This window comes from Colias philodice, chromosome 3, assembly GCF_061535455.1.
Source record: "Colias philodice isolate Cphi_HAF_F1 chromosome 3, ilColPhil1 Martin Lab GWU primary, whole genome shotgun sequence".
Taxonomy (NCBI): Eukaryota; Metazoa; Arthropoda; class Insecta; order Lepidoptera; family Pieridae; genus Colias; species Colias philodice.
This window is the reverse complement of record NC_143088.1, coordinates 4,454,234-4,475,870: the sequence shown is the minus strand read 5'-3', so window position 1 is coordinate 4,475,870 and position 21,637 is coordinate 4,454,234. Positions and strand designations below refer to the sequence as shown.

Sequence of the window (21,637 nt, the reverse complement as noted above, 5' to 3'; positions counted from 1 at the left end):
TCACAATTCTTCGCCCACCACACACTTAGTGTAAAGCTCCATTCAAAATCGTAGGTATTCTGCGAGTGCGTATAAGTAATAAGTTACCAACATTGTCACATGTAGACTTGCCACCCCAGCGTCGGACGACGTAAATATCCCGAGTAAAGCCTAACACAACTCAAGATGAACACGACAAAACTGATAAGACCTGCCGCGCCTCGCCGAGACATCCCAATTTAGTACCGGCTCTCGGAGATAACGCTATTATACAGCTTTTAACTATACTTGCGATACGCTAAATGTGTTTAAAATCACCTTATTGTAGTGTTTTTTAAGATAAAATAATGCTTTAGTGGTTTTCGAAGCTATTACTCATTTAATTGGGAATTTTAAGGCTTAAATTTACGTCAAAGTGTAGGCGTCAACGTTATTGATAGTGGAAGTTATTGAATGGAAGGGAATTATGAACTGAAACAGAGCTTTGCGAAGTCTAGGTAAAGTACGGTCGCCCACACGTTACATTTTACAGTATCGCAAACATGTCCCGAGATTGTACTGTGGACTATTTATGAGATCACTTATTATTGGCCGATAACATTTGGGTTTTTATATCGATACACTAATATGGCTAACGGTGTTTTGTCGCTATTTTTTGCAAACTAGAAGACACATAATCACATCCCACATCTCTATTTACATTTAGGACATGAAATAACAACAGAAAAACAAATGAAATTCGTTATATAAAATACCATAATAATTTAATGGGTGTGTTAGGTTCACCATTCACGTCCACATAGAGTTAAATAAAATTATATTTCAATACAATTTGTTTTCATTTGGTAGCGTTAGCTAAAATTCAAACTTCATACTTATTAAAGTAGGTAGGTAATTACATCAAAATTCGCAAAACACAAAAACCATTGAGGTTTTATGGATTGTACCTATATGAATATTTAATGAGAAAGATGAATGATTTTTCCAAATGGGCCAGAGTTCAAAACAATCGCGTTTATACGTGTATAATATAGCATGATGTCACAGCCTCTGGCGGGTTAATGGGTTTTGCTGATAAAACTATTCAAAGGTGCCACTAAAACATACTTCAATAAAATACATTTGAATTTGAATTGAAAGGCTTGACACACCTGTGGCTTTCATCAACCATTCCCACAACACGACTGACATAATCGTTCATTAAACTGACAAATTACGACTTTAATTTTACGTTTTATGTGCACATGTTTATTTTGTTATATATTCATATTGAAAGTGTTGCATAAAATTGTCAATGGTTTTATTCATTAATATTATCATTAATTTATTTTATGGATATAACGCGTTATAAAACAGCTATTGAACGATTCTAATAAAAACAAGAAAAACATTGCCATTTGGACATAAACGACGTAGGTAATAAAATTACGAATGTGACTTTGCGCAAACACATGATTACGGATTTATTGCATTGCATTTACATTTTTTAAGATAGCATCCGAATAAAGCATTGCACAACTGCATTAAACTTTTGAACTAATGAACTTGTAACTAGGACTAGGTAAATAATTTGTCGAACTTTTTACGAACACGGCGAGGTGTGTAGAACATTGCATTGGCCATGTCGGGCGATCGGGCCGCAATGAGCACACAGCGGCGCACAGTGCACACAGGCACACGGCGCCGTGTGCGACCGCCGAGGCTCGATTTCCGTTTAACTAATTGAGCGAAAACGACACAACACGCCATTCAGCGTCGAACTAATGAATGGCCCTCGAAAAAGCCAATTTGTAGTTTTTTTAACACTTCAATTTGTGCCGTAAACCCCAAAAAAGTCTCGACCGAAACCACAATCGAATTAGTGTCCCTTGTTCCAGAGATTACAGGACTGTCCGGCTCTTATCTCGGTCGTTCATTATTTTATTGGCTTGTAGAGAGTAAGTCGATAAACACGACGCATAATGGCCCATAATGAATCGTCCTCGCTAGAGGTTTGACTAATCATAAAGGTTTTATGGGTGTCGTTTCTGAATACTCGCTATATGACGCACGTTTGATTTTTAACGATTAGATTAGTCCATTACCCTTGGGCCTTGACACTTTTGTACGGAATTTAAGACAAATAAAACTTTTTACAATATAAATATTGTCATTGATTATTATTTGACCCGCTGCGTCTGTATTCATTTTGGTATTCATCTGTCCTTGTAATGATAACTTCGAAATAAGACTTTTCCTTGTAATCTTAAATTATGATTTTCAACATAAAATGCAAAAAATATAATCATCAACTTTTTTTTATTAATTGTAGATAATAATTTTTTCATATAAAATTATTACAATTAATCTATGTTACTTAGGTACCTATTATTTTCTATCAGATAAATAACCTACAAAAAATTGAGAAGTTTTTGTCAAAACTATTTCCATGTGATATGGCGCACATTTATTTTTAAAGAAATAACACTTCAAACATGAAAAGGGAGAGCTACGATAAGTCTTGATGTTAAATATGTATGACAACAACATTGTGTGTATTGTCCATGGGTAACGAGCCATATTAATAATAAATTAATGAATAAAATGATACAAATTGCGCAAAAGAGCCATTCAGGCTGCGAATTAAAAGTGAATTATATTGTCTAAAATGTCCAATTGCGAGGGCACATGGCTTGTTAGTGAGCTCTACCGAATATCACACCGTTTTGTAACTTAAGAGAATTGTATTTGTATTAAAACTCTAAGGTTTAAATTATTTTACGCTTTACATTTTGCAGCAATACAATTGTATAGGAAGTGCATCTTTGAATTTATTCATAAATAGATTTTTAAAATAAGTTCTATTGATACGAAAATGATAATGATATAGATTTAAGAGAGTTGGTATCTTATCTCAAAAGTCATCTGAAGTAAATTCTGTGAGTAATGAAGTAAATATTGTAAGTAAAACGGTATCTATAGCAATTTATTGTTTGTTAAATAAAATCCGCTATTATACCTATACCATTTTCTCAAATACTCAAAATATAGTCTAATTGCTTCATTAATACCAAGATTTTTTTCCTACATTGTTTATTAATTGTATCAATCTCGTACAATTATTATTTTTTTGTTATTTTAAATTGCTCAGTACTGTGTAACACGCGGTCACACATACATAAGTACATAACCATAGAAACATCCCGGACACCGGTGTCGTGAAATAGTTACCGTTCATTTTGTCACTAATGACTTCCGCTATTTTATTACTAACAAATTATATTACACGTATGACAAAAAGGGAGCCTTTTGTTTATAGTTTTGTTAACCTTTATAATAATCGGCTAAACTAGGTACATTAATTATCTATTAAAATATGTATTTTCTGATAATTATATATTCTTACCTTTAGATGTGTAATAAAATCACTTACTAAATTTTTTAAACAAAAATCTACTTAAAGTGCATTTCTGTGTTTCAGTGTTTACAAAACTGTACAAGCAAGCCTAAATTATTCTTAGCTCTATAAAATTCTGAAGTAACTGTATATATGCATGAATCGGTTGGTTTAATGCTCTAAGATGAATCGTCCCCGCTAGAGGTATTTCCAGAACTTTATATATTTTGAATTGTTGCCGAAACTTAAATAAGAGTGAGAAATAGATAATGATTTTTTTTTATTAGTTCTGCTACACGGCAGTCGCGAGCAGAAAGCTAGTGGAGATAGATAAATATTAAAAAAAATTTACCAAGAACGTTATTAAATTCATATTAAAAAAACAAATGATGTTATAGTGACATAACAATTAAAATGACTTGGTAAATTGGTATCTATCCTGTTCATTCCAGATTTGAAACGCTGCAGCATACAGTACAAAATATTTGCTGAATTTGTAAAAACAAAAAGATGTTTTATAAATTTACCTATTATTGTATATTTGATTTCAATAGATAGAAAAAAGCTGTGAAACTATAAGAATATATTCCCTGATCGATGGATGGTGTTAAGAAAGTTTTCCGATAGATAGTGAGATTAATTTTGTAGATAAAAATGATACTCTCCTTTATTCCTAACACCATTTGCTCCTACAAAACCAACGCATACATATTTCCTCACCTCACAGTTCTCTATCCAAAGATTAGTAAATAGTAATGGTGTGTTGAAAGCAAGCTTCACTGTCGATACATCATTATACACTTGACACGAGTTGCGTCGCAACTCGCAGCTGCAACCCGCTTATTTCTTGTGCTTGGATGATTTAATATTATCCGTTACAAAGAACACGGTAAATGAATTATAATAAAAGCGTGCTAGTCGTCATCGGAACAAATGGGTTTTAGGTACGTGTCGCCGCCCACGCAGCGCCGCCATCGCTCTATAACTTTATAAACGATGCTTAAAGATAAAACAATATCGTTTATCTGACAGTATTTTAAGCTAATTATGTGCATACGTATATAGGATGATTTAAGGTAGACTCTAGTTTATGAGGCAACTGCAAACTAGCTATCTTAATAGCCAAATTGATATTATACAAAATTTCATAAGTTGCATATTTGGTTCCATGATCCGTACATGGAAACTTGAGAATCCTTATCCTAATGCTGTTTTATTATTTTAATCCATTTAAGTACAATAAATGAGGAAATAGGTATGTTTAAAATATCTGGTGGCCCAGGATAGGATAATACAATTTCATTTTAATTTTTTAAATTTAAAATGAAATTGAATGAAATTTTTTTAAGATTTGTGAAATTTTAATTTCACAAATCTTAATTATCCGAAGTTTTTTAGGAACACGTTTCGGCCACCTACGACAAATACAATTCCCTTGAAGAAATTTTACGTGATAATGCCATATAAGTATAACTAAGAGATCCGTATATCTTCTCTTATCGTATGTTTTATCGGTTCTAAAGTGAAGAACAGTTACACATAGTTAGGCGAGCAGCAGATAGACAGAAATTCTGGATAAGAATTTTAATAAACATTTTAATTAATTGGGTATCTAGCTTTATGATTATTTAACATAAAGCAATATAATTAATTAAAATGTTTATTACAATTTCACTTTATTCTACGCTCTAGGCCAGAACCACAGTCCACAGAGCACCTAGTAAGTACATATATGTATTCAAACTGGATAGCTATTAGGTATAAGGAAGAAACCTTATATATTCAATACTAGCAGTACTATCTATCAATCTTAAATTCTCATTGTAGAGATACGTAGGTACCTAAAATCTACATAAGTTATAAAAAAGTTCATATGTGTACACATGCGACATCATTCACCAAAACACAAAAGTAATTGCACACCGCCCAAAGGCACGGAAGAGACAGTGGATATCATTAAATGACATATTATAGTAATAACCACTTTTGTATTATTATAGAGCCAATGAAATTATGCGGTGTCGAAATGCTTGCAGTCTGCTTAGCCATTTAAAACGCAGTCGAAACCGCAAACAATTATTATTCCTTATTTCGAAGACTGCTATAAAATGACATTTGGCTAATTCGAACAGCTTTTGCGAAACGGTTTTGTTTATTTTACGTGCTTGATACGTTGAACGTTAAATTATGTTAGCCTACAATGAAAATAGATATGAAATAATATAGGCTTTTTAATCCATAAAATATGATGTGATGAATAGGAAATGAATATTATGAAAACATTATCCTACTACCTATTGATGCAGTTACTATTTCTTCTTTACTTTTCACCTTAGGTTTATCTACTTAATACATCTATAGATTTCTTATGAAATATACGACCAAGTATACGACCATAGTTTAACCATAAACCATAATTTTCACGACCATAGTGCGATTATAAAAGTACGTAAAGATAATAAGCGTTCTTACACATGGCGCGTTTGAGGCTCAATACCGGCTTCATTGAAGGATACACAAGAAAGCACGTACGAGTAAATGAAGAAAATCGAGCTATATGATTGATACTACGTGACTACCAACCTTGCAATTTATAGTTATTGACTAGTGCCTAGCTTTTGTGCGGTAACGTAAGCGTTATTTTGTTGGCAAAATAAATAATTGACTGTCATTTGCTTAACACAAGCTTTGATGTTTTAAACACTTTTTATTTACAACTAGCTGCTCGCACTGGTTCCTACAAGATAGATGTTTTAGGTATGTTCTTAACATTTTAACAATTAGATAATACTTATTCAAGCTGAGAAAACCCCAAAAAAGACGATTAAAGTACTGAAAATATTCTCTTCTTTTTCTTTCTTCTTTTTTTCAAGTGGCAATTACTCTAGATCACAGTGCGAAAATATTCTCTTCAAGTATTCGTTAGGGTAAAAGTGGGATAGATGCCCCACTTTTTGAAATAGCCTCATAATTTAAAAAACATGAATCTTATACGAACACTTTGTATGAATATAGCTAGGTTAATTATCTGTTTTGAATTACTATATATATTTTTAATCCTATCATTTATAGATAATGTGTAATAAATATTTTTGTAGAACACCTTTTTTGAGGATAGATGCCTACCTAGTTGGATAGTTGCCCCACCATGAAAATACTAAGGAGGATAGATGCCTGCAGAGTGGGATAGATGCCTGACATATATGCGTTTATAGAGATAAACGCGAAATCTAATAAAATTAATATGATAAACCAGCAAATGTCAAGTTCACATAGTTGTTCTGTTGTCCAAGAATATACTTGCGCTCGCACTCCTTCTTTTCTTTGTATTTTCGTGGCGTGGTTCTCCTACAATCAGTATAAGGGCAGATCATTAATAAGTAAGTAAACATAACAAAAAAAAAGCAAATTAAACGAGTAAAATCGGTTAACATAGAGAAAACCTCTGACGCAATCAGGTAAAAATATAAACAGTACCTGTGATTATCGATACTAACATGTACATATGTATTGAGGGATAGATGCCCTTAGAGGCCCCTAAGGGCATCTATCCCTCGAAAAAAAAGGGGCAACTATCCTTTTTGATAAGGATAGCTGCCCCAGTAGTTTTTTTATTAAATAAAAACAAAAGAGCCACTATTTTCACTTAGATTTGTACTTAATGAACCAGTGTATAGACATAATAAGAAATATAGTGGAATTTATTAATACTTATAAAGTTATGCAAAGGCAAATATCAACCTTTTTAAATTTTAACGTGTTCGTGAAGTTCGCCGCCGATATTATAACACGCACTAGCGAAACACGTCTTCACCAAACAACAGCTCATGCGTACACGAGGTGCGGGGTGATAGGAGCTCCTATTTAAATCATTAATTCGTAGTCAGGACTCTGGGAAGTGAGGTTTTTTGAAAATGGGGCATCTATCCTAGTGCGGCATCTATCCCACTTTTACCCTATGTGTGTTTCGAATTTGAAAAAAAAATCCTCAGATTTCCATTAGTTAAGACACTCCTGGGCTTTACTCAAACAATTTATATCTATCAAGCTAGCATTTGATACAACAAAATATGTTAATTCCGGAATAGCTTATGTAAATAAAAATTATCACATTTTGAAATATTCAATGAGTGAAATTAATAACATTGAAATTATCATAATGAATAAATTTATAGGTATAGATAGGTACTTAAAGCATGTATTTTTAAACAGCTGTAACCATATTTCTTGAAGAAAAACACGCTGCTTGTGCTGTATGCTGTATGAAAATGGCTGCAGATGGTAACCCAACTCATGAGCAGAATTTATTGGCAGTGTTTTTAATAAAATATAAGATTCGTTTAGATTTTGGGATATAAAGACACTGTGAAATTAGAGAAAACCTTAGTATCATAAACATAATTACCTATTACATACCTACCATGCATACCATACTGGAACTGAGGAACGAAGCTTAAAAAGCTCGTCAAATTCATCTCTACGGCCAGTATTATATTAAGTTAATTGTTTAAAAGAGTAAATTCCCTTTATCTAATGAATGAAGTGCAGGTATGGAAATTAGGTTATATCCTATCTAGATAGATAAACAGTGCCGGCGTAAGGGCCACTGACACCCCGGGCGAAAATATTGTGGCGCCCACTTGAGGGAAGCAATATCAAGAGTTTGTTTTTTGCCGATCCCAAGTAAAATTATATGTATATCGACCACAAACACTCAAAAGTCCATCTAAAAAAATCTGAATAAAAAATATGCATATGCACAGAGCGTAGAGTACAGTTCAGAGGGTTTGCACCAGGAGAGGCAAGAGACTCCAACTTCAGACCTTGGCGCCCCGCGCCCCCCAGAATTTGTCGCCCTGGGCCATCGCCCCCCCCCCCCCCCCTAACGCCAGCACTGTAGATAGATTTGGGCAACCTCTGCATAGTAAGTCTATCATAGGCGACGTGCACGTCGACATATAGGCGACGTGTAGGTATGTATACGTGTACGTGTATTTTTTGTATTCGTGTATTTTTGGTAAAATATTGTGAGTAGGTATATAATAGAGAATGTATACAGTATTTAATATCGTCTACTACATAATTTGGCCCAGAGTCACCATCTCATAATATTATTGTTTAAGTATCGTGTAAGTTGATGATTCCATTCACTGCAAACACATGCTCAGTAATCAATTGCAAATCAAAATATACCGTTACAAATACGATTTGATCTTTCAAAGCTTCATACTGAAAAGTAGTCGAGGATAGTAGAGTAGCAATCAGCAAACCGAGTTGTATAATTAGCTTATCGTCAGTGATCGACTAACGACGTCCAATCATGCGCGGCCGCACTGGCGAGGAACAGGCCAATCGCGTGCCTCCCCAGCCACGCTAAGACCATCGATTCTTTTCGGTTATTACAATAATTCAGACACGATTCCGTTTAATTGCGATTGAACGAAGACCTACCTACACATCAGATAAACCCAGATATCGACGTAATCGCAACATCTAAGTATAATACCAGCATTGTAAAATCGGCCCTTGTTGAGAAAATTATATCACGTCCGTAATCTTTAATATTGCATAGTTAGATGTTATTAGTTTGAAACGTGTTTTCCGTATATGCTTTTAACAACAGCTTCCTCAGGGTTTCGTGAATATGCCTGCATTTTAATAAAATATAGCATTATGTATCATAATCCAAAGGATTCAGATTCAAAGTCAGCCACAAAAGCTTGAGAAATGCAGAATTGTCTACAATAGTTGAAGGTATAGAGTCGTATAGAGACAGAGAAATCAGAGATGTCGTGCTTAACATGTAAATTTGTTCGCTTCCAGTGTTACATTTGCGTATAAAATCAATATCTTAAGGTGATGAATTAATTTTTCTAACATTTACGGCCCTTTTCAAACCTTCGTAATTTTTATATTATTAAAGTTGTCGTGATGAAAATTCTTGACAAGAAAGTTCAATAGTAACACAATACGTCTACCGTTTTAGAAACATGATTCCATGATATTTTCTCGATAGAAAAAAAATACAAAGTTATCATTGTTATTTTTTTTTAATCTCTGGCATCTTCAAAATAACAAATGTAAAGTTACGACTTTTTGGATATTAACTATAAAATATACAACCTATACGTCTACCGTGTTAGAATTTTGAAATATGCGATGGTTTTGAAATAAACAAGAAATACTTGAAATTAGCGCGCGACCAGCCAATATAGCGAGAGCCGCCCTGTACCTTCCTACCCCGATCGCTGCACGAGTCATTCCCGCTACGGCCGTCACACGGGGAACTTGTGTCGCTCGCGCAATCGTAAAAAAGGGTGACAACACGATAAGACAAAATGAGACAAATGGGGACAATAAAGAAAATAAGAAGAAGAAACATAAAGGTTGGAGGAAAAAGAATGCTTACAATTGGAACAAATTAATGAAGTAAGTTGGTTTTATTTTAAATTTGATGATAATTGTATTATAGACGATGTTTGATATGTACCCCTGTTTTAAGTACATAACGAATGTGTAAGATTTTTTCATTTATAGCATAAATAATCTGTTCAGAAATCCGGAATCCAGAAGGAAAATAAACCCACTGATTGTTCACAATGTGAATCCACTCCTTCGTAAGTACCTTTATTCAGTCAAAAATGTATGTTATCAAAGCTCTACTGGTTTTATCGCATGATTCCATTTTTAGCAAAAAGCAACAAAGTGCAAAGAAATAAAAAATCATGGTGAACTTAGTGGAAGTATGGCGGACATAATATGGAACAGGAGCTCATTGGAGTAGTATTATATTTAAAAAAAATACGAAATAATTTCAAGAATTACATTTCTTAGAAGGTGGTAGATAAGTATGTTGTATAAAGAATTTGATGTTGATATTTCATTTATACTTACTACACCTGTGCGGGAAATTGCTTAGTAATAAAACAGGTTTATATTCATATTTACATAGTAATGTGAGTTTTCATTTCGAAAAATTTTGTGTAAGTATATTAAATTGAGTTCCTGGGTGATCTGGAAACACAATTGGGCCCGGAAGATGGCGCTGCAGTCACTCCTCCTAATGACATGAACCGATTTGGATGAATATTTGTGTGCACATTTCATTTTTGTGGGATGATTGGTTGATTCGCTTTCACATTAGCTAATATTATGTATTTTTGTTGTTAGAAAGTAAACTTAATTTAATGTTTATAATACATTATTATTGGTATAAATAAGCCAGTGTTCGTCTAACATTGCTGTACCTGCCTACCTACCCTACCAGGGCCTAACTTTGTTCTGGCTATTTTATTTTGATTATTTGTAATGAATAATTACAATTATAATAGAGTGCAAAAAATAAATACATGCGTCAATATATTTTGTGTTTTTTTTTAACAATTTTTTTATTTAAAAAAATATGATTCCGACCGCGGCTTTGCCCGCGTGGAATTAGATTATATCGTGAATCCTGTCTCATCCCACAGAAGTGTTCAGTTCGGATAAAAAGTATCCTATGTGTAAATCCAGGCAATTAGCTATATTTTATCAAAATTGGTAATGTAGTCTTGACGTGATTAAGTAACAACTAACAAAAAAATATACAAATTAACATCCAAAGTTTCGCATCAGTTTTACTGTATTAGTGATATCTTCCACTCTTGACTTTGACTGAGAAGAATTAGGGTTTATAACTTCTTTCAGAAATATTACCTTTCATTTCTGGGCATGACGTAATATCTACGTCAGCATCAAATTCTATCTAAATCCATTCAGTAGTCCGCGTTATTGAGTACCATTTCATTTTTTCAGAGTAACAATATTTTTTGTTATTTTAAAGATTATTTATAACCTGTATTATTTTGTAATAAAGTAAACATTACGAAATAATAATAATTATTAATAATGTCTAAGTAGTTGTTAAAAAGAAGATTATTTGTTTATAAGCAAGAAAATAAAACCAATTAATCAACAATTAAATATATGTATAAGAATATTATAACTGTATGACGACTCCATACATGTTTGTCCCGAGTCGGCCAGCGGCAGCGCGGCGAGTTTGCAAGAATGACTTCGCGCACACCCGCGTTCGCGATAGCGAGCTATTAGACTCCGCCCGCCAAGCAGTAGATTTTTTTTTGTGTATCGTCTTAATGTAACTACAACGCTTGATTTGTATCTTTATTTTTATTAAGAAGTTAAATGAAATATTAAATGTAACAATCCTCCACACTACGTTAACAATACAGAATACTAAAGAAAAAGTATAAAAAAAACTTGCAATCTTCCATCTAAATCGTTACAATGCTTTTTATTATCAACGTCAATTTAGCAACGGAAGCTTAAAAACCACCATCGGCAAAACATTTCAGTAATGTTTTTACCGGCGCGCTAAAGGCTCACCGCTAGATGGAACGGAACCTTCGTACATAATCAAACCACATGCAGAGCAGTAATTGCCTCTACATTCAAAGACCGCTCACATCACGCCGTATAATGACAAAAATAGTCCAAAAAATGCCTCCGCATATGAGATATTTTTTCATGACTTCGCGCGCTCGCATCGAGCTAAATTACGAAATAAAAGATTAACTTAAAAGATCAATAAACTTAATAAATGATCTCAATAATTGTTGTATTACGGACACAATGGAGCGGCGTCGTGAAACGTCATTAAGGCGCGAACATCATTAATTTTATTCGCGGCTTTCTGACTTAAAGGCAATGGCGTCTGTCAGATTTGAAAAGAGGCATTGCTGCCACCTGTTGGTAGCGCGGTGAATTAGACATCGAACCCTGCTGTGTTCCACTTGATACTGCCACTGGAATGACTCGCCGGAAAGGATGTCTTTTAATTGCATTCACAATGGTTGTTAATTATCGATACATTAAAAATGCTTTTATGAATTAATTGCGATCAAATCGCGATTGAACCCATGCTGAAAATAAGATATCGTATACATTCTGAACTTAATTAGGCAATAGCGCATTCTTTTATATTTCAAAATATTCATGTGCTAGTTTTAATTGAAACTGAAACCTATCCATTTGTACGCCGCAAGTTGTATGATATGGGATTAATTTTTTAGTCATAATGAATCATACGCCGAGCATTACACCCACTGCGTGTTAATACAAAGAAAAACTCCACGATATTAGCCATCAAAATGGAACTCATTCAAAATTGAAGCTGCCAAAAAACTTGAGCCGCCTCTGGAGATTAGATTTCTTTTTGGTAGCTAATTGCGTTTTATCAAATTAAAGCAATTCCGCCCGCGGCCGCTGCCAATGATTGATAATGTTTGACGTGGAACTGTTCCCACTAGTTTTACAGAATAAACTGTTTTCATTTATACTAATATTCGTCATTTGTCTTGAACACATTTAGAGGTGAGATGATTTCTTAAAAATTATTATTTATAAAGATTTAACGCGTTATAGACGTTATATTATGATCTAAGTATGCGTGTAGGTACATAATATAGGCAATTCCATTAGTAAAAATTTGTAGACAATTACATGTATGTAGGTTATTATATTTATTTTTAATTTTACTAATTATTTTCTTAAATTGTCTTTGATTAATAATAGAAACGTCATCTTCTATATTTAAATTTATTTAGTTCACACGCGTATTATCTGTAAAGCTACCGCTACAAACATTTAAATGGAGCCTTACAGTAGCTCTGCTCTACATTGCCGTGAGCTCTTCTCAGGATATCAATAATAAATTATCTACTTTTGCACGGTACACATAGATATAAACTTTATTCGGCTGCTTCAGTACATTAATAAATTTTTATAAATATCAATGATTATAAGAATGGTAGGTATCTACCTATAGGTATGTCAAATATATATTCGGGTAAATATATAATAAAAACATAGTATGGCTGCATAAATTCCTTTTATTATGTACTTAATAACAAATTGATACAATCATTTAAACTGAAAAAATGGAAGGTATGCAACTCGGCATTAAAGACTCCGAAATTGCCAAATTTTGACAGCGATTTAATTTAAAACGTGTTAAGTCCGCCTTTAGGCCGGTAATACACGAGTTAATGTTGTTCACATTAACCCCTGTGCTCTAGTGCATCCATATATCGCTGCCGTCATTTCAATCATTAAGAAATTCGGCGGCGGGCACAAAGCAGTGATTGATGCGCCCGTTTACTGGTCGCAGTGGCAGACTAAAAAAAGAACACTTAATTAACTCGTTTGGCACCGCCGCTCATTAGAATTATTAATCAAACCGAGGCGGGGCGATAGCGCGAGTATGATGTATCGAGCTTTGATTACATTAATGTATTCGGTTCGCGGTAATTAAAACCTCGCCGAGATGTCTACGTGACGCTCCAAACAAAGCGTAAGGTCAGCTCTATCCCGGCCGACTAATGACACCCAATGAAATATTGTTTCGCTAATTCCTAGGCAGGTGAGGCAATCAAGATAATTAAATTTCATTCGAATAAAATAAGAATACACCTGCTCGGTTTATTGTGTACAGTTTTTCTCTATGTGCTTCTAAGAAGGGTTCGAATCAGCCTAAAATTGATCAAACCTCGAAAATTTATTTTTAGTGCAGTTCTTTAAACGATTTTCAACATATATAATAAAATTATTTGAATCGTACATTAGTCAATAGATGAAGATTTTAAAATGTGATCAATGCACCTATTATGCATATAGGTAGCATGTAGATTGAAAACTGAATGTCAATAACAACAGAAACAAATAATCGTGACTGTCCATCGAAACACATCGATCATTATTAGTATACTTACATAATTATTGTTTAGTCATCGAACAGTGCATCAGAATCAATATAATATCGTTAGAACTAGCAATTATTGGTATTACTGGGAAATAAATAATATTCCAATGCTATAACCTAGCAGAACAATTTCAAATGAAAATAATGTAAACCAAGACTGACGATCGTGAAATAATTATTTAAATTGCTTATCCAACGAGCATTTATTGAGTATTTTATATAATATGTATAAGAATAAGGTAGATATGATTATTACGTACCTGTAAGCTTTGTATAGAAACTATTATATTGTAAATGCAACCTTTAAATGGAGTCTATTCAATCTGTTATTTAAGTCGAGGTTGCACACACCTATCGGAAAATAGGTACCCTAACTAAGTACTACTTACTCGTATAAGATTATCGAATAATTATAAGCTGTAGTACTTATAACAGTACTACTTAGTATCTTTCCAAATGTATTTCCTTTATAGGTTTCTTTTATATAATATATATTCGTACCTTAGACTTACTATGTATTTTGTATTAACATGAAAAATGCACATGCTTCAATGCCGTGAAAATTCAAGTAATTTTTCCTGATTAAAACGATCCTCAAGGCAATATTTGACATTGAGTAATGTCGCTACAAAATTTCCCGTTAATTACTTTAAATGGATGAACGATTGACTGGCACAATATCAATATTAATAGGTGGTATTAATTTACATGAATCGCATTCACGGCGAGGATCTCGTAAATTGCAAAAGTACAGAATGGACGGGATGCCGCCGATTATTCAGTTTACAGTCCACTCATCATTTACTCCAACGCATTTACAAATATTATAAACTCATGGACTTGACATTTTCCACTTCAAAATATTTGTTAATCAGATACAATTTATTAATTACTAATATTTATTTATTACTAATATATTTTACTGAATGTTGAAACTCAGCTATACAAACTCAACTTCATCTAACATTCTTGAATGTATTTTATGTGGTAGGTACCTGTCGCATTCTGATTTCACTAAATTTTAATATCATTTATTTTAATTTTAACATCTTTATAGATAATAAAGATGTTTTATTAAAGTAGGTATCTACTTAGTTACATTAAATTAAGTTATGTAAATTAACAATGCAAGGATAAACAATAAATGTATATCTACTTATAAGAAAAGAACCGAGCATTACTCGAAAAAATTCAATAGTTATCTACATATTTACAGAAAAGATAGAGACAGTATTTCGTTTCTTCACAGGGTAAATCATCTTAACGATCTTCTTTTGTTTTACTTATTTACGAAGTAATAAATCGTAATACAGCGTATCAATCCTTAAACCTCTTGTTTTCCTGGAAAAAGGCAGATATTAGCAAGAATACCAGCAAAAAGCCGCATTGCCGCCTCTGGCAATAAGATTTATTCGCAAATGAATGTTTAATGCTGTTATCCTTTCGACATACCTAATCAAGTCATTCAATTCATTACCGCAGCTCACGTCGCTCTCGACATGTTCTTTAAAACGACGCCATCGGTGTTAATTTTTGGTATTTTTTTTATTTATTTATCTATACATCTATCATGCATAAAAAATAGCTTCTACCCTGCACTCCATCATCCTTGCTTCATACTTTTAATTTGTTTGTAGTAACAGCGTTGATGTGTATTGGATTGATAACGGGCAAGTCACATAAACATGCCGATGGTCCGAGTTGCCAGAACTTTTCAGCGGGTGTGAACTTCAAAGATGAGCAAGCTTACGGCACGTGGCACCTGCTGCACTTCAAAACGGAACTATCGAAAGGGACTGGTGAAAAGCATTGTGTTTCGTTCTCCGCTCTTAGTAAGGAGGTTCGTCATTTCGATTATGTACTTATGATCTTGAACAATTATTGTATTTTATGATCAGTGACCAGTGTATGCAAGCCATAGCCATAAGGTACAATAAATATTGTCTCTACATTTGATATTAGATATAAAATTTAAGAAATATAAGTTTTCTGGTTAATTTCTCACTCAACTTTTACTTTTAGGAAAGAACTGATCTTGAAGAACGTATAGGAAAATTTGTGGAGAACCTTAAATGGGAAAACATGTCTTTGAAAATGCAAATACCCTGCGCTGAAATTAATTCCAACAAAACCAGGGATTATTACCTAGAACGACTTCGCGATGATGGCTCTTACAGAACTTTACAAATGCCACCACCCGCAGGTAAATATCTATGCACTTACTTATACTTTAGTTTAAATATGATATTTTACATTATTTCATAATATTATTTTTGTAGAGTTAAACAATAGGCCTTTTTTAGGAAAGTCGTCTTATAAAATCAATTGTTTAAGATTCGACAATTTGACATTCTATATTAAACAAGCTTTAACAAAAGCTCAACTAAGAAACAGTTGAATCTAGGTACTTATGAATAATATTATGTAATACCTCAACAACACAATACTGAATATGATAAGTTCGTTTATATGTTTTGGATATTATTACCTATATTAGTAAAGAAATTAAGACTCAGAGAAAGACAAAGTATAACTTTTTGGCATGCAAATAAGAGTTGTCCTGAAAAAAAATAACCTAGCGTGTGCATTTTACCCCTAAAATATATCTTTACGTTACAGCGAAACTCGACTTGGCTGATTTCAGTCGCTACCCAATGCGTTTGAAGATCATTGAAGGTCAGTACCTCGGAATGATGGACTGTCACGAGAAGTTTGTCTTCTTGTTGGGAAAGCAGCCTCCAACAGAAAAGCAAATTGACGACCGACTTAAGAAAATGATAGAGGCTTATTGGCCTGAAGAAAATTGATAATGTTTTGTATACTTTAAAAGCATTTCATAATATTCATGTAAAGTGATAGTGATGTTACCATATTTTTTAATTTAATATTATTTATGACCATAGAAGCAGTTTCTTAAGTCATATATTTTATCAACGAAGCTTTAATTATACTATTTTTTTATAAATATCCACCAAATATTATCACACGAGTAGCTTTAGTGTATCACAGACTTATAGGTAGGTAAAGGAGTAGAAATTGTGAAGGGTGGCTTAAATTAATAAAAGCTAATAAATGAGGTGTCGTTTTATTAAAAATAATCATCAGTGTAAATAACCTCAACAATCTTCATTACATTAAATACGAAATAATAAGTCTTTATATTTAAAAAATACCTTTTGTTGTAATGAAAACTGGCGATGAAAACGTAAAGTGCTGTTACAATTAATTTTGAACAGAGTCAAATGATTTAAATGGGCAATCAAAGTGCAATTACGCTGTAGTGGCATACCGTAATGGAGGGGTTGGAACATGTAACGGTCGGAAACTTGACGTGATGTATGAAATCTATTGTAATTGTGCTTCATTTCAAATTGATTTTGTGCAGTTTAAAAATAATATAACAAAGGCGCTTGAATAGGTGTAATAATATAGCGTAAGGTATAATAGGTATCTAAAATACCTACTCAAGTTACAAGATATATTTTTAAGGATTGAGCTATTTTATCTTTACGTGTAATTATTTGATTTACTATTTATCAGTCAGTATAGTTATTGAGCCGTATATAACATTAAGAATTCGCTAAGATTTATCAGTAAAATAAACAATAGAGCCGATTCGATAGAGATGCAACTATCCATTATTTAAATTAATTATTTTAAAAATGCAATTAAATTCCTTATAGGTAGGTATTGTTGATAAAAACATTATTACTTTTTGGTACATAGTTCAATAGAAATTATATGTATAGTTTTCCGTCAAGGTCGTCTAGTCAGATATTAGAGCTAGATTCCAAAACGTCAGATACTGTTCCCCGCAATTTTAATAGAGCTTTTAATTTTCTCACAAAAATCGATCTTTTAAGTAAGGTAAAGGAACAAAATTTCAAAGAACTAATAAAACTAAAATATATTAGATAAGTATAAAAGCATATACCTATTCATTCAAACTTTTACAACTTTTCGACCGACGGCACAAATCACATTTAATAATTCACCAACCAGAAAATCAATACTAATTATTTTACTAATATCACGTTCCAATTACAAGTTCCTGTGTACAAGATAAATACAAATATGAAATAGTCATAAAAGCAAGTGAACCATTACTTTCCACCCCACCCGCGGACCCTCGCACCACTCAAATTAAGTGTGCCTCGATCAACAGTCATTTTCGGTTACAATTAACCACACATTTGAGTGAAAAGTCAACCACCCACTCCAATTGATTTATTGTGTTCTACGAGTTGCCGCTATTGTACCGCGAAACTTTTATTATAGCTGTAGAACAAATGATACTGGAAGGATTATAGTCGTAATGAAAATACATTAATTTTGTATTTTTTAATCATTATTGTTCCTTTGTACCTAAGTATCTGTGGAAAATCAAAATTAAGTTCTCATTTCGAGTTCTGCTTGCATATGCCTAAGTACCTGGGTTTTCCAGTAAGTAATAATATACCTAATATTTAATCTCTACATTTTCGTACAAGCTAGAATAACAATATGTTATATCCGTAATATAAGGAAGGTAAGGTAAGGTGGCGGGAAGCCGCTGGTGATCCGCCGTTCTGGAAGTCTTTGGCCTGGCCATGGCCTGGCCTATGTTAAGCAGTGGACGTCGTATGACGACGACGACGACGAAATCTGTAAACCTTACCAAGCTATGTATTTACGTTTTCAAATACTTTTTATTTCGACAAAGTATATCTACTTAACATTTATTATAAAAATAAACAAAATGATTAACATTAATTGCTAAAAATAAAAACCCTTCACTTCTAGCATTTTTAACTCAGTGTAAATGGCGTGTGCCGTGAAGGGAGCAACGTTGTTCATTTGTCTAAACGCAGTAGCATTTGAAGGGCACTCGATAAGGGCTGGGAAAGTGTTGCACTTCTAAAAAGTCAAAAATGGATTTCGAGCACTAAAACACCCGCTTGTTATATCACAGCCGCTGTAGGCTATTAACAAATTATAATTACTTTTTCGAGTGGCATTTTTGACTGCGCCACAATAATTACGAAGAATCAAAGCAGTGAAAAGATGGCTAGGCTCTGTTACCTAGCTAGCGGAACAGATTTGATAGAATTTATATTAGAGCTTTTATAGAACCAAAGTAGAATTAATTTGTGATATTTGGACATTTCAGTCTACTTATGTTCTATACCTAATATAAACTATTATTTGAAATTGATTGAATAGATCTACCTTTAAAATGAAACAAAAAAGAAACATAGTTTTACCTTCTATCTACCTACTTACATTGTAGGTTAAAATTGTGGTGTCATTAGTAAAAAAATTCCACACAATTACAGGAACGTCATGCCGACTCATTAAATAAAGTCGAAATTACACCGAAGTAAGTGATATGAATCTTTTCAACATAACAGTAAGTATAATTTACGACTATTTGGTCACTATCGACGAAAAAGTTTTTCAATTAGTCGCCATTGCTAATATTAAACAATAAACTTAGAAGTTTCTTTTGTTTAAACAAATGAGTTTTGTATGTGCGTTTTCCCAGAAATAGTTCTTGAATTTTATTATAATGAAACCTGAGTGAATATATAAAAGAAAATTCTTATTTTTGTTTAACACCGCACATTGCATTGAAGCTGCAGATAAAAGTAGGTAAGTTACCTACTCGAAATTCTAAATTAATAATCTTGTTTTTTTGTGGCGTATTGATTTCAACAGAACATTTTCATACAAATTGTTTCAGTGTGTCTTTAAGATAAAAGATCCTAGTTAAATTTAAACAGGATACTTACATCTAAGTAGTACCATCTGCTTCGCGTAGATGATTCGCCTTCTGTGCCTTGTCATGTCGAGCCTTATTTTATTTAGCCTCTGGTGTAGAAGGTATACGAAGACGAGGACAATATACAAAAATATCATCGAGATATAAAATATAGATATTTTTTAGGTCATACCTATATTCGAAATCGAAACTCGCCCATATCAACTTTACAGATAATTCAAAATCAATCTTACTTCTTTAAAGGTCCTTGAAAATTAATGTACAAAAAACAAAACCGTCTGGAATACTCGTTAATTAAGTAAAAATAGGATAAAACAGCTGTCTACAGTGATTGAACCGGCGCTTATTGCAACACCTGTAATTATTGCATGTGTATCACGAACCTCGCATGTTAATTGTTGGGGAAATGTGTTCTTTATGAACGAGGGTGACTTTATGACTTGTGGGAACTCGCCCGTTGCCAATTATATTAGACAACTGTTTAATTACATCGACCAAGCGCTACGATTTTTGTTCTGCTAATAGCCGACTTTAGGTGTCGCACGTTATTTAATTGGAATGACATACGTAGGTAACGATTATTAGCCAGATAATTACTTTTGTTTTATTAATTAGACGATTGTAGGACATTTTTCGGAAAAGATTTCTATAGCTGAATTGATTTAATTATACCTAGAAGTTATTAACGAAATTATTTTCTTTTCATTGCTGAAAATGTGTATGTGTTCATAAATTAATTTTATACAGACAGGTAGGTACGTACCTAAAAAAATGCACCCGTTTCAAACGTTATAAAGAAATATAGATATGGTCAACTAAGCCCAAAACAAACGAAAAAATAAGAACGAAAGAGCGTCACTAATCTAATTTCGTAACAACAATAACATAATATGAATTACAATCTTTGGTAGTAACAAAGCGCGACTAAGTGCATCCAAATAGTTTCCGCTCAAGTCGTCCACGGCCATTACGGCGGAGATACGAAGGCGATAGAATTACCGACCACTGAATAATTTGATAGGGGAAATGATTGATACAACGATCACACGTAATCAGAATCGTGCGAGTGCGATTAGGCCTCCGTAGGCCGCGACAGAGGGCGCCGCCGCAGGACCCGACATTTGCTTGCCGACAATTTAATCAAATACGACCTCCTAATGGCTTTTTCTCTTCATTAAATTGTAATAATGGTTGTTTTTGTCTTCGAGCTGCGATGGGCGTGCACGGGAGTTAATGCTTTTAATATAAAAAGCTGTAAGCCTTAAACTCTTATGAGCATAAATGCGTATACTGAATGATATTATTTGGATAGTTGGCTTCTACTGTATACAGTATATCTATGCAGTCAATTTAAATGAAATATAAAGCTTTTATTTAATGTATTCTTTAACCTTTGTTCGTAAGCGTATAAACGCTTACGAACAAAGGTCATGATAATTGATACCTACCTACCTTACAGCCTAAAACTACTATCTACATTATTAAAATGTATATAGGCAAAGGCAAAGTTCCAATTTTCTTTTCTTTATAATATTTTATATTCAGGTCAAATGGGTACCTGTCCTACCACTCTACACATTTGCAAAGCATTAAAGTGTCTTCTGCCTATAACTGGCCAGGGAACAGAGACTGAGTAAGGTAATTGCTAAATCTAGTGTTGCCATACAAAATATTGTCTTCAAATTACGAAGTTATTCGTAGCACAAGTGTGAGTGAGTAGTGAGTACCAGGTAGGTAGATTACCTATATATCTTTCCTCTCC

At 33.2% G+C, this 21,637-nt stretch overlaps 1 protein-coding gene and 1 long non-coding RNA gene across 3 annotated transcripts; both read left to right on the top strand.

Moving 5' to 3' along the window:
- Positions 1-9,206: 9,206 nt before the first annotated feature.
- LOC149489561 (uncharacterized) lies at positions 9,207-10,774 on the top strand. Of its 2 annotated transcripts, none has more exons than XR_016318393.1 (3): positions 9,207-9,784; positions 9,893-9,972; positions 10,047-10,774. It is a non-coding gene; the product is annotated as an uncharacterized LOC149489561 (long non-coding RNA). The 2 variants fall into 2 exon arrangements; XR_016318392.1 differs by having other exon boundaries at positions 9,911-9,972; positions 10,047-10,773.
- A 4,809-nt stretch (positions 10,775-15,583) lies between these two features.
- On the top strand, positions 15,584-17,173 carry LOC149489560 (uncharacterized). Its single transcript, XM_089714955.1, has 4 exons — positions 15,584-15,650; positions 15,752-15,954; positions 16,137-16,317; positions 16,734-17,173. Exons 1-4 carry the CDS (start codon positions 15,614-15,616, stop codon positions 16,919-16,921), a joined length of 609 nt encoding a protein of 202 aa, XP_089571081.1. The 5' UTR covers positions 15,584-15,613; the 3' UTR covers positions 16,922-17,173.
- The last annotated feature ends 4,464 nt before the right edge of the window (positions 17,174-21,637 follow it).